This window comes from Eulemur rufifrons, chromosome 23 (genome assembly GCF_041146395.1).
Source record: "Eulemur rufifrons isolate Redbay chromosome 23, OSU_ERuf_1, whole genome shotgun sequence".
Classification (NCBI taxonomy): Eukaryota; Metazoa; Chordata; class Mammalia; order Primates; family Lemuridae; genus Eulemur; species Eulemur rufifrons.
The window spans coordinates 19,216,353-19,229,824 of NC_091005.1; the positions used below are offsets into that span (position 1 = coordinate 19,216,353).

The 13,472-nt window shown below is 41.0% G+C and overlaps 1 protein-coding gene across 2 annotated transcripts in view; it reads left to right on the forward strand.

Moving 5' to 3' along the window:
- The window catches only part of WWOX (WW domain containing oxidoreductase), a 911,117-nt gene that overhangs the window by 265,223 nt on the left and 632,422 nt on the right, over nucleotides 1-13,472 (forward strand). For both annotated transcript variants that reach the window (XM_069497831.1, XM_069497832.1), the window contains one exon: nucleotides 4,106-4,370. In XM_069497831.1, the coding sequence (XP_069353932.1) occupies nucleotides 4,106-4,370 (265 nt within the window). The remainder of the gene's footprint in view (nucleotides 1-4,105; nucleotides 4,371-13,472) is intronic.

A 13,472-nucleotide genomic window follows, 5' to 3' on the forward strand; every position in this document is an offset into this window, starting at 1 on the left:
TCTAGTTATTCTTTGCACATTATTGAAGGGTATTTTTACAAAATGCAGATTCCCCCAAACTGGCTTGTGTGTTACACTTGTGCTGCATCCCTTGGTAGCTGAGAGTGAGCATGGATACTTGGTGCAGGCAAGCCCACGAAAGCACTTGCTCAGAACTCAGAGCCCTAAACCATGTTGTAAAATGCAAGTGTTGATATCTAATTACCTTCATAAACCTTGGCGGAATCTCGTCGTTGGAGTCAAGACCCCCTGTTAGGGGAAAAATAAAGTCCTATGTTTGCAGAAAATATTATACTAGACTGCCCCAAGGCAAAATATTTATTAGCCTTCCTGTGTCTTCACTGTGTTTTAGTTACTTATCTGGAGTCTGAGCAAGCGAATTGAGTTTCTGCATACCTAAAATACATCATATTGAAATGAGAACTTGACTTCCTTGGTGTGAAAAAATTTCAGATAACAATTAAAATAGAATGAAAAGCGCAGAGCGCTGGCTGAACAACTCTAAATGGCTGCAGCTGTGTTGAGTGCCAAATTGCTACACACACACACACAATTTCTGATGCAAATTCAGTTCTATTCTTTGAACATGCTAGCTTTTGTCTGTATAGAATCTAGCCTAATTATTTTAGTTGGAGAATTTAAAAAATCCTCAGTTTAAAAAAAAAAACAACAGAGCAGTATATATAGAAATATGTGATGGGGGGGTCCCCTCCAAAAGCAAATGCTAATGTCCACAGAGCAAATGTTAATATTTTAATGTACTAGGAAGGGAGAATTCTATTAAGATATTGTTGTTTGGCTTTGTCAGTTTCTCAACTTGAAAATAGAGTAGGCAGCATTTGAAAAGTTGTTTTACTGCCTCTTGAACTGAGAGGTGAACACAACACGGTCATTTTTCAGGAGGCCTGCCTTGGTTCACAGGGACCAGAAGCTTTTCTACCCTTCCCACTTTCTGGAGGGCTGTCAGGGCAAGCTGATCAGACCTTAAAAATGGGTTTTCTGCCTAGGAGGATGTGGGGAAGAAAATCAGGAGTCAACTTCATAGGGGAGGACTGTTTGCAGAGGGAATACCTGATATTTAGCAAATAGTGTTTCTCCATCTTGAAACGATTAACCTTGTTCCATCTAATCTCTCATTATGGCGTGTGTGTGTGTGTCTTTTTTCTAGATTAGGGACTAGAAAGGAATGACTTTTCTCTTCTTGAAGTTTAATCTACCCACTCTTCCCCAGTAATTAAATACCTCCTTAAAACCCAAAACATGGAACTCTAATTCTAAAATAGTAGAAAGTCGCTGGGCACAGTGGCCTGTGCATGTAGACCCAACTACTTGCGGAGCCTAAGGCAGAAGGAGCCCTTGAGCTCAGGAGTTCAAGACCAGCCTGATCAACAGAGCAAGCCCTTGTCTCTAAAAATAATAGCAGCAGCAACAACAACAAAAAACAAACAAAAAGCCTTAAACATTAGAAAGCGCTACGTATAAATATTAATGAAGAACATAGAAGAGTTGAACCTAGTGGTGAATTTTGCCTTTTGAGCAAGACTCGAAACAAGGCTTTTTGTAATAAGGGGAACTTGGCCTTTGGTTTGGAATTCCAAACCCATGATAAAACTTCAGTTCTCTGATCCTGTATTTAGTCCCTATTGTGTGTCAGGCTCTGTACTAGGCAACATGCAAGAGTCTTACAGTCTACTTTCTCTGCATTCATAGTCTAGTGTTGGAACCAGTTAAAAAAATGACTTTCAATCTGATGTGGTGACAACAAAGGCACGATGGACATTCAAAACACAAAGATAGTGCTGTTAGTTTTGTTACTGTTCTTGGAGGTGTGGCAGTATCATCGAATACTAGGAATAATGTCATGGACTGGGTCTTAGAGAGGAGATACTTGATTTCTATGGAAACATGTATTTCAATCTGCTTTGCATGGCTTCTTTCAATCTCTCCCTCACTCATACCCAAGAAATCCTTGTGACATCTAGCTATGGGGGAGTTAGTTAGGGACAGCTTCCTGGGAAAAGTGGTCCCTGGGTTGGATTGGGCCTGAACAAATATGCCAAGAGGGGCTTCCAGCAGTAGTTAATGAAAGAAGAGTGGAGAATGGGAGTGAAGGGTGTTATATTTATTCCATAACTTTGACATATTCTCTAAATCCTTGGTGGTCCTTTCTACCCTAAGTAGGTAGAGTTTCCCAGGCATGTCTCACACCTTGGATCACTGGGTTCTCAACTCAGAAGCTCCTTTTTGTGATAGCTCTTCTGTAACACCTTATTACTATGTTGAAATAAAGTTCTGAAATAATATAACTTCCCTGTACAAATATATTTTTAATTCGATATGATAGCTTGACTGTAATGTAAAGAAAAAATAAATGTGAAACAAAGTAGCACGTATTTCAACATGTAAATGCTTGGGCAGGACTATAGGAAAGATAATCATATATGTGTGCCCGTGCATAAATCACCTCCAGTGTGACGGTAACAAATGCAGACTGTTATCAGGTGTGTGGTATTGCAGACTCCAGTAGCACCAACATTGAGTCAAGCCTCACCCTCCCAAAAAAAAACCCCACAAAATCTGAAAGTGCATTCATTCCTCACTTACAGAGTTGTTGCACTACACTCGTGGAAATTCAGTGGATGTTAAAACTGTGTGTAGATTAAAAAAGCACAGTTAGTCTCTAGGCTCAGATAATTACACACAGGCTTTTCATCTGCACGAGTGTCCAGCGAGGCAATCTTGTTGAGCAAGATTCCGCCTGCATTGCAGGGCACTTGCCATCCCTGGCCCCCACCAGCAATCATGATGACAACCAGAAAAAGATCCCCAAAAAATTTTCAAATTTCCTGCTAAGTTTCACTGCCTTCAGCTATCAAGCTTCGAAGTAGGGCTCTTGCTGTGGTTTAGGGACTTGGAGACAGGCAGTCAACAATTAGTCTCAAGGTCTCATTGCTGTACCCTTGATGATGGCTCTGGCCACCAGCTTTGTTGATGATTTCAGAGCAGCAATGTCATTTAACACTAGAAATTGGATGTCACTGACTGGGTCCTGGAGAAGGGATATTTAATTTCCATTAAAATGTGAATTTCATCTACCCTTGTGATACTTTTCTTGGTTTTAGCCCAACCCGAACTGCTCATATTAAGGAACAATAGAATTATTCCATAATTTTCATTTTACCCTTTGCTTTTTGATTTCCATAGCCATTTTCTAGAGTATCCTCATTGTGCTTCCTTATTGCCCAGTGCCCACAATTAACTGAATGAAGCAAAATATGAGGTGTCCTTTAACAAAGATGAGACCGTCTAGAAAATTCCTTTTGTTTGTGAGGAACCATTTTTTTTAAGGGCAGTCACTACTTTGTTGTTATTTAAGAGAGAGAGAGAAGGGAAGAGAGAGAGAAACAAACAGCTGGTGTTTAACGACTCCGTCAGACCCAATTATAAAACATCAACTAGTTACTTTGATTTGTGTGCGTCCATGCCATGGGTATACTTAAAAACATTAGACTGTGCCAGAACTCATTTTGGCTTTGTTTACATTTATCTTTTAAACATATAAGACTATTGATGGCACCTCACCAAGGTTATAACCCCTTTATAATCATTAATTTTTAATCTGCAAAAGAGTCTTAGAGGCAGCAAGACTCATCTATATTTACTTGGATGCTCAAATGAAAACATACAGGACTCAAGCATTAGCCATCATAATCCGGGAAAGCCCCGTCAAAGGTTAGGAATGTGGTATCTTTCTGTTTCCAAAAGCGGCAGCCCTTTATTTAAGATGCTTTTCTATTTAATTTAATTATCTTTGAACTTCCTGTTGAAGGTTTTGAAAAATATATGTTAGGAGCAGGGGAAGTTTATCATGTTAAGGTTGCTGCACTTAAGAGTGTGGGCATTTACTAAAAGTCTTATCTTTGGATCCAGTTGGTTGATATTGTTAAATCACCTTTGTCGATTTTTAAGGGATACTTTGTCTTGATGTATGTGTGATTGAGTTTTCAGTAGTCTCTACGTAGTTTCCTTGGATTTCTAATAAAAATAAAAAGCTATATGGGAGGTCAGAGCTCAGTTGCTTCATGTCATATTTCCTATTTTTTAGATTTACAGATATTAACAATTCCTCGGGAAAATTGGACTTCGGTCGCCTTTCTCCATCAAAAAATGACTATTGGGCCATGCTGGCTTACAACAGGTCCAAACTCTGCAACGTCCTCTTCTCCAATGAGCTGCACCGTCGCCTCTCCCCACGTGGGGTCACGTCCAACGCAGTGCATCCTGGAAATATGATGTACTCCTCCATTCATCGCAGCTGGTGGGTGTACACACTGCTGTTTACCTTGGCCAGGCCTTTCACCAAGTCCATGGTAAGTGAATGGCTTCTAGCTTCTAGCGCCATAAACACTGTTAATGCGTCTCTCAGGATGGGTCCTGGAGAAACCCAGACACCCTTCTCCACCCTCTGGTCTCTTGCAAGGATGAGTCTGGTCCTAAGAACAACATTGTCAGGTTGTAAAGCCATTGGAAAGGGCTCTTGAACCCATTTCCATGGGCTTTAGATTAAATTTGTTTCTCTAAAGGTGTCTCGGAGGGCTGGATAGAAGATGCGGTTTTTCAATACTGGCTGAAATTGTTGATGGAAATGATGATTTGTTTTCTTTTGATGCGATTTTCTTGTTTTTTGATTCAGAAACTTTGGAAATCTGTTTTGTTGAGTGCAGCACTTGAAACCTGTTTTGTGTTAGTAGGTGAAAGATGTATTAATAGATTTGTGACTAAAATTTTTGGCAGATGTGATTCCTTTGTTTTCATTGAGAACCTGTATCTGATGTTCTAATTTCTTCTTTAATGGGTGTAAACCTTTCCTAGAAAAATCCTTCAATGGCTAGAAGTATGCTTTATTCTTCACTTCCCCAGTGACACATCCTTTTGGATGAAGCACACTATTGTGCTTAGGTTTAGAAATGCTCACAAAGGTGGATATGAAGTTTTTGCATTTTTGATGGTCATTTATCAGCCATATTGAGAAACTTCTTCCACGAAATATTCAGTAGGAAGTAATTTGAATGAAGTATGCATATTTTACACAATATATTTGGTAGATTGCTTTTCTAAAAGTACAGGCCTTCAAAAATGTTTTCCTAGTAGTGGACACCAGTATCCCAATTACCCAAGCGTAACATGTACTTCACAGAAATTACTCTTTCCCCAAACACATTTAGGCCTTTAGAAGTAATCACAAGTCAAACCATCAGCCTCCAGCTGATCTCACAGCCTCTGAATGCTGTCTGCTACCTTCTCATGCATGCATTCCCACCTACCATCCTTAACCTTCATGTTGTGGATGACTCTTAAAATGCCATCAAAAATCTCTTGAACTGCTTAGGAGAAAATAAGTGCATGTTTTATTTTAATCACTCAAGTGGTTTTTATGCAAAGTAAACAGACGTAGTCCGAGAGCTGAATACTTCAGATCAGAGGAATTGGAGTGAAAGGATCTATGGGGAGTGGGTCTCCATGTCTCGGGGTGGAGTTGACGTCCAGAAAGCAAATGAGTGACCCCTCTGCAGGTGGGTCACAGGTTTCTGAAATTTCCCCATCCCTTCACTCTTGATAATTTCATGAGAGCAGGGTGACGTTGACCCTAATTATGCCTCAGACTCTGTTAAGTCCATCAGTTTATATGAAAAGGAGTTATATGGGTCTGAACCGGGCTCTAGTGCCATTGAAATGATGACTTGTTCAAATTTAGGATGGAGGAGAGGAGAGAGGTGCATTCTTTCCTGTTTTCTGCTGACCTGGTGCCTTGAGGACCAGGAAGGCCAATCAGCGAACATAATTTGTAATGTTTGGGTCTTGAGTCTTCTCGCTTATATTTCTTCATTGGTGGGAGCTAAGGAACTCTCTTCTATGATGCCAGAAAGTTTTCTTTTCTTCTTTTTCTGGAATGTCCCTAATCAGGGAACTGTGATGGGAAAGACTTGGCGGTGGATCTGTGACTGCACAGAATCTGGTGGAAGGGGACGTGACCTTCTCACCATCTAAATGGATGAGGACTTGTTGACAGAAAATAGTAGAAACTGTTATTCTGTCACCTGATCCCAGGGCTCAGGGACTCTGGACAAGGGCAGGTGGGAGAAGAAGGGAAATATATAAAATAAGTAAAATAAAGGTGGGATAAATATTTTTGTGTGTTGGGGAAGAGTCGATTATTGTCTAATATCTAATGTAAACTGTGCTTAGTTAGCAAAATCAGGCTTGATCCTTGGCTCATTGGACCTAACAGGAGACACTCTGAAAAGTGCCAGCAAATGAAGTGGGGCAGGCAACTGTGGGGGCTCTGCACTTGTCAGATTTACAGCCAGTCACTTCCCTTTCAGTAATGTGTAGGACGCTGTGTATTTAGGAGAGGAGTCAGCATGAGTGTAGACCTGGGGCTGGTCAATTTCACTAGTAGGGTGGATTGGACTGATTGGAAAAGTCACCCTCTGTGTTGTCTTCTTTAGGTATTTTGGCTTTGCTTCATCATGATAAAGCATTTTTTTCTTGGACACAGGGTGCACTTCTGACATTTTAATGCAAACACCTTTTTGGACATGCACCATGGCGTTGCATCCCCATTCCCACTCCACGTAAAGGTTGGATTTCCAAGTGCTGATGAAGAAGCTTAGCCCCGATGCTGTCTCCCATCCCCAGATGGCTGGTCCTGTGCTCTGTTTGCACTCCGTAGCCCTGTCGGCATTTCACTTTGGAGAAAGCATTTTCCTTTTGACGTGCATGTTGCTGGAGTAGACATTCCATTGCTTGAGGTCAAGGGAACAAGAAATCCACACCAGCCTTATGCTCGGAAGCACTGCCTTCGTTTCCCCACTGTAGCCGGCTCCCTTAAGTATTAAACAGCAGTATGCTAATATCAACGTCCCTTTTTTATTTGCTGTGACTTGCTGTGACTACGGTGATTTTAGTTACAGTAATTAGGTCACCCTTCATGGAGTCAGGCTATTTTAAGTGCCTCTTTAAGGAATATTGTTGCAGATCAGTAATTTTACAATTGGATGTTCTTGTGCAACTTTATTAAATGTAATCTGTCTTTTAAATGTTGCCCTTTTACAGTTATACATTTCTAATTGTTGCTGTAAATGCATTATCACTTTGAAATTAATTAATTTTTCCATTTTGGCCGCCTGCAGTATAATAATCACTAATGAGAAACTCATAGGATCAATTCTCAGCACAGTGACCCCTACTGGTAAAGCCATGTCTCTGCCGCCCTGTTCCTCTTAGAGATCCAGAGGACTGGACAAGAGTATTGGGGGGGCCTGAAGAAGAAGCGTTTGTCTCCCCTCCCTCCAATTTATGATAAAATAAAAATAATAGGTAAAAATGGAAATAGGTTTATTTTTAAATGTTGTTCAAGAAAATATGGAGGATTCTTCAAATAGCTGTTTCCAAACATCTTCAAGGAAACTAAGTCTGTTAAGTGCTTTCTAATAATGAAGTCACATCATGTGCACATCATATATTTACTCTCCTGTATCTCTAACTTTCTTTTATGCAATTAAGTTACTCTAAATTATATTTTGCACATGCATGCATTAATATGTATTGTAGGTTAGTATATATAATATATTTACATAATACATACATATTGCTCTATGTGTTTTACTTCACAAAACCAGGCACTGTACTATCTGGTGACATAAGAGATGTTCAAGGGTAATTTTGGCTGTTTGCAGTTGTTGCTGTATGTGATGACTTTAGGATCCTACCATACTTCCAAGTAAGATGCAAATTGGCAGTTTAGGCCAGATTCCATGATGTTTTACGTATCAGCATATGTGTTTTCATTAATTTATCAAAACAGTTCTACAGTGTCAGAACTATGACCTTTATTGGACAGTTGAAAAGCACAGAGAGCTCACCCAGCTTGTTTAAGAAAATGGTATTCCAGCCTTCACAACCTTCATTAGCTTCTCCCAAGGCCATTTACTTTGTCAAATGCAGCCTCGTGTCCCTCCCATATATATATAGTTGTGCAGTTATGTTTCCTTTTTAAAATGTTTGACAGCACCTTCATGAAATTAGCCCCCTGCCTTTTTTTTTTTCCACATAAGCTTTCAGATCTGGTAAACAACATCTTCGCCAGAGTTCCTAGGTCCAAGCCAGCCCTTTGTGGATCAGTATGTAAATTTGAAGCTGAGCACGGTCACGTGCCTCTTGGGGTGTTTTGTGCAACCAAATATTTGTGTTGGCAGGTAACAGTAGAAAGAATATCATGTGTTAGGGTAGCAAGAGCTTAGCAGATGTTTTAGGGAACTGCATTTTCAAATCATTTTACATTAAAAAATGGCTCGGGTTTATAGAACTTCTGAAACGATTGGGTTACGTTTCCTGTGACCGTGTAAAGCCAGTCATTGTGCTGAGTTTTAACAGATGTGCAGCTACCCTGCTAATGGATGGGCCTGCAACGCTGGTTCTGTTGCAAAGTTATAAATTACAACTAGCAAAAGCACAAGATGTCATTCTTCTAACCTTCGTGAAAGCCAAACAGGGTAATTCTGCCCTTGAATAACCTGCTGCAGGGTGATTTATAGTTGTACAATTTAAAACATAATGAAGGAGATAATAGATGTTGATTTGTTCTTTAAATTAGTATTTTAGAAAAATACTTCTCCCCTTTTCCCCCTTTAAATACCGGCAGCTGACTACACTGTGGATCCCATCAAATGCAACACCCCCCGTTGGAATCCTTACCGGTGTGTTGGCATATCGCATACAAGGCATGGGGAGTAAAAAGCAGGGACTTCTTTCTTTTGGGAGGAGAAAATACAATTTTCAAAGCGGAAATTTCAGCATATTCTTTACAGATCTAAACATTTTAAGAGTCCCGAGTGAGGGTTGAGTTTTCTGGCTGCATTGCTCTTGCCAGTCCAGGTGTGTTAGAAAATCAGACTCTTGGACCCTTCTGTGGCTGCGCTGCACTCGAGCTGTCCTGCAGTGGCCCCCACAGAAGGACCTGCCAGCTAGGCGCCTCTTCTTCCCGCTGAGGCTAGCTTCCCACAGCCTTAAACATTCTTCTCCCTGTCCAGGGTTATCATTAGCATTGGTTTTATTAGTCGTCTCTCAGTTCTGTCCAGAGCTTTAAAGTTAACAACTTTTGCTTAGTCCAGAGGCCAGTGGATATGGTAGGTTGGAAAAAAGCAAAGGATTTGGAATCATTAGGTCTGTATTCACACTCAGCCTCCCACCCTCCCCAACCACACACTTTTTAGTTGTATAATTTTGAAATGATTTGGCCTTTCTGAGATTTATTTTCTATACTGATTCAGATACTTTGGGTCATGGGTATTTATTAATACCCTCTTAAAGATGGTTGGAATAGTAGAGGTTTTTCACATATACTGAGAGGAGCTGAGGCAGCCAGGGGTGAGTTTGGCTACTAGACGGGCAGCTCCTTTGTGATGGTCTTGGCTCTCCCCTCACGTTTACAGGATGGCTGCAGCAGCACCTACCATTGTGTCCTGCATGAACCATCTGAAGGCAGAATGAGAAGGGTGAGGCTCTTTCTTTCAATTCCTCCCTTTTTTATCAAGAGGGAGAATATTCTGTCTCAGAACTATCCTCCTGAGCCAACTTCCCCTCTAATCCTCAATCCCAGGATTGAGTCACCTATTGATATTCTAGGTATAAGGGAGACTAGGAAAGTTCATAACTGGCATTTGGAGCATTTGGGGTGGGAGGCAAGTTCTAATGGCAAGATGAAAAGATGGGGCAATGGCTTTGAGCAGGCACCATTGAACAGGTGTCCATATGGTTTTCTCATGTGTCAAATGGGAATGATATCTACTTTCTAGGGTGGTTGTGAGAGCAAATGCTAATTAGGCAGAAGTCACCTGCCTTATCTGGTCCCCATCCACTTGAAGCTACTTCTAGCCCCATGTTCCTTTCTTCCTCAGAGTTTGGACACATATTGTTCTTCAGTCTAGAACACTCCTCCCCTACTCATAGTTACCTTCAGTGCTCAGTCCAAACATGACACCTCAAGGAAGCATTTTTGGTGTCTCAGATTAGATCAAGGCCTCCACTATGTTCTCTCATATGAGCCAGTGCAATCTGACTCTAACAACTCTCCATAAATTCGTGCTGAACAAGTGAATGAAAGGCCCTCCGAATTTCTCCTTCATAGCTTTTAACATGACTGTAATTTAAAAAGCTAATTTCTGTAGTTTCTTATTTAATGTCTGTCTCCCCCTCTCTTGAAAGTGATGTTTTTGCCTCCACATCCCTTATCCATATAGTAAATGCTCAGTAAACATTTGTAAATGGATTATTGCAAGATGCGCAGGTGCTTAATAGATGGCAGTCCTTAATCCTTTTGTCATTTGCCTCTCTGGGGTGGGCATGGGTTGCAGTCCAGAATGTGTAAATAAAGAAATGTTAAGGCTAAGGGCCACCCAGACCACACAGCGAGGACCCAAGGCCTCCCAGGTTCCCGGTCAAGTGCCACGTAAGGGGTCTACCCAGAGGCATGTGTACGTAAGGAGAGAGCTGCAAGGCACAAGTGAGCTAGGGTGAGCTTTAGAGCTAGAAAGCTCTTGGGTCAAACCCCAGCTTCATCCTATCCTAACTCCTAGAGAAATTTCATAATTTGATTAAGATTCACATGTAAAATTGGGATGTTAGACCCTCCTAATGGACTCGTGTTGAGAATTAAAGGACATCATGAACTATAACATTTAGGATGTGCTAGATGCTCAATAAACATTCATTGGTATTATTATTACTGGCTTATGGTAAGAATTGAAGATCATTCATGTTCATTCAGGACATGCTTGAGACTCAATAAATTTTGTTATTATCATTATCATTATTTTTCCCCTTTATTGAAGTGTAATTGACAAAATATTTATGGTGTCCAGTATGATGTTTTGATATACATATGCATTGTGAAATGATTACTACAACCAAGGTAATTAACATATCCATCACCTCACATAGGTATCTTTTTTGCATGTGTGGTGAGAACTTTATGATCTGCTCTCTTAACAATGTTCAAGTATATAATACATTATTGTTAACTGTATCCACTGTGCCGTACGATAGATCTCCAGAACTTATGCATCCTGTCCAACTGAAACTTTGGATCCCTTGACCAACATCTCCCCATCCACTGCCCCTGGCAGCCGCCATTCTGCTCTCTTCCTCTGTGAGTTCCGCTGTTTTTGATTCGACATTTAAGTGAGATCAGTAGTATCTGTCTTTCTGCGCCTGACTTATCTCACAAGCAAAGGGTTGCCTCTCTTCCCGTTGTTTATAGATGCCTGTTCTCCTGACGATGGCTCTGGGTCTGTCACAGGAGGTCTAATTCTCCCTGTGAACACTGAGCATAAAAACCCCATATGGACAAGCCTCCGGAATCACAATGGTGAGCAGGACTCCCTGCGCTTCCTCGGGCAGATTTTTAACCCCTCGGGCTGCCTGTTTTACCAGCATCAACAGCACACCTTAGCTTGGAGCAAAGATTGGCCACATTCTTGTTAAAAACAAAGAGAAGGAAAACACATCCGCCTTTGTGAGGCTGTGGCACCTCATCACTGTATTTTTTCTGCTTTGCTTTATAGTGTTTTCGGTCTGGCTCAGGCTTTGTTCCTGAATGAGCACCCGAGAGGGGAAAAAGTGACTATCTGGCCTTAATATGTGTGACAAATTACTTAATGAACACTTAACCAAGATTTGAAATTCTCCTATTTTATCTTCCCCATTTCCTTTTCTTCTGCGTACCCATTGGCATTGTGGTAATGCACTGCCTCTTTATAACTCTCTCTCTAGCTCTTTTATTACTTTTTTTTTTTTTTAAGTTTGCGGTGCCTGCTTTGATCCTCCCTTCTTTCAGTTTCCTTTTCTCCAATTTCATACTTCTTTCCAGTGATTTTTGGCTGCAACGCAGTTTAGATATTAGAGGCCAGTGTGATTAAACCAATGCCAGGAGTTTGTGTTGCCCCATGACGATGTTTCTGGAATGTTTCTTCTATGAACATTGATTTTTGTATAACTCACTGGACATGTTGATTTTTCCCCCGGAGGTGTAAGGTAATGTTTTTCTAGCAAAAACAAAGAGGGCTCAAACCTGGTGCTCTGAATTCTTCAGAAACTGACCCTCCCCCCCTTTCTTATTAACGAAGATAAAGGAATACTTTGAAAATCTGCTGAGAACATGTCCCCATGTTACATGAGAACCCACTATGTGCCAGGCTCCATTTTCATGGGTTCACTTCTTTATAGCTTGTCTCATCTAATGTAATTTTAGAATTTTGCTCTAATTAAACAATTGTGTATCTCTGAGCAAGTCACTTTCTCTCTCTGGGCTTCAGTTTTCTTATGTCAAATGAGTCAGTTAACAAAGATTAATTGTCCCATGGGTTTCCAGAACAGTTTAATTTGGAAGGAAATAAAAAAGGGAGACTACTTAGGAGGCTGAGGTGGAAGAATCGCTTGAGGCCAGGAGTTCAAGACCAGCCTGGACAACATAGTAAAACTTTGTCTCTAAAAATATAGAAAACATTAGCCAGGTGGGGTGGCTCATGCCTGTAGTCCCAGCTACTCAGGAGGCTAAAGCAGGAAGATTGGGAAGATTTCTTGAGCCCAGGAGTTGAGGGCTGTATCGAGCTGTGATCACACCACTGTATGGGTGACAGGGTGAGACCCCATCTCTTAGAAAAGTGGAGACTAACACAGTCCCACAGACTTTTTATTCCTCCAACAACTTTCGATGAAAAACAAACCTAAGAGAATGGGTGTTTTAATGCCAAAAATTGTAGGCAGGTCACAATGGTGGGACAAAGAGCAGTCATTTCAATTGAATGCATCCAACTTCAGGGAAAACTCATTACCATTTCTGTCTTTATTCTTGTTGGAAATGATGGGCTCATACTTGGGAATGACTACCCTAGAACAACACCCCAGGGGGGCCACTTCAGCTCTGTAATTCTTCTGTGCATCTTTCCGATCCCAGGTTCCAAACCTACAGTAAAACTAAGTGCATCTCAGTTAATTGAGTAGTGAGCTAGGTGAGCTCATCTGTAAAATGCAAACCTTTGTAGACACGCACCCACAGTACAGTGAAGGGAAACAAAATGATACGGGGTTGAATCAGGTATATGCTGACCTTGTATATAGATTTTTTTTTTTCTTACAAGCAATAATTTCAGGTAGTGCCCTTTATAAATATGACACCCTCCTCTACCTCCAGAAAGGATTTGGGGCATTAGTGAGTAAAGAGGGGAAATGTCCTGGAAGCCTAGCTCTTACCTGAATAAATTCACGTGTGGGCCATAAGCAGCTTGGCATAAGGTCTTTTTGATGTGCTGTATTCATTCATTCAGCAAGAATTATTGAGCATCTATCATTGCTAGGCCCTCTGCTAGGGACAGAATGCTGAACAAGGTCCCCGTCCTCAAGGGGGCCTGTGT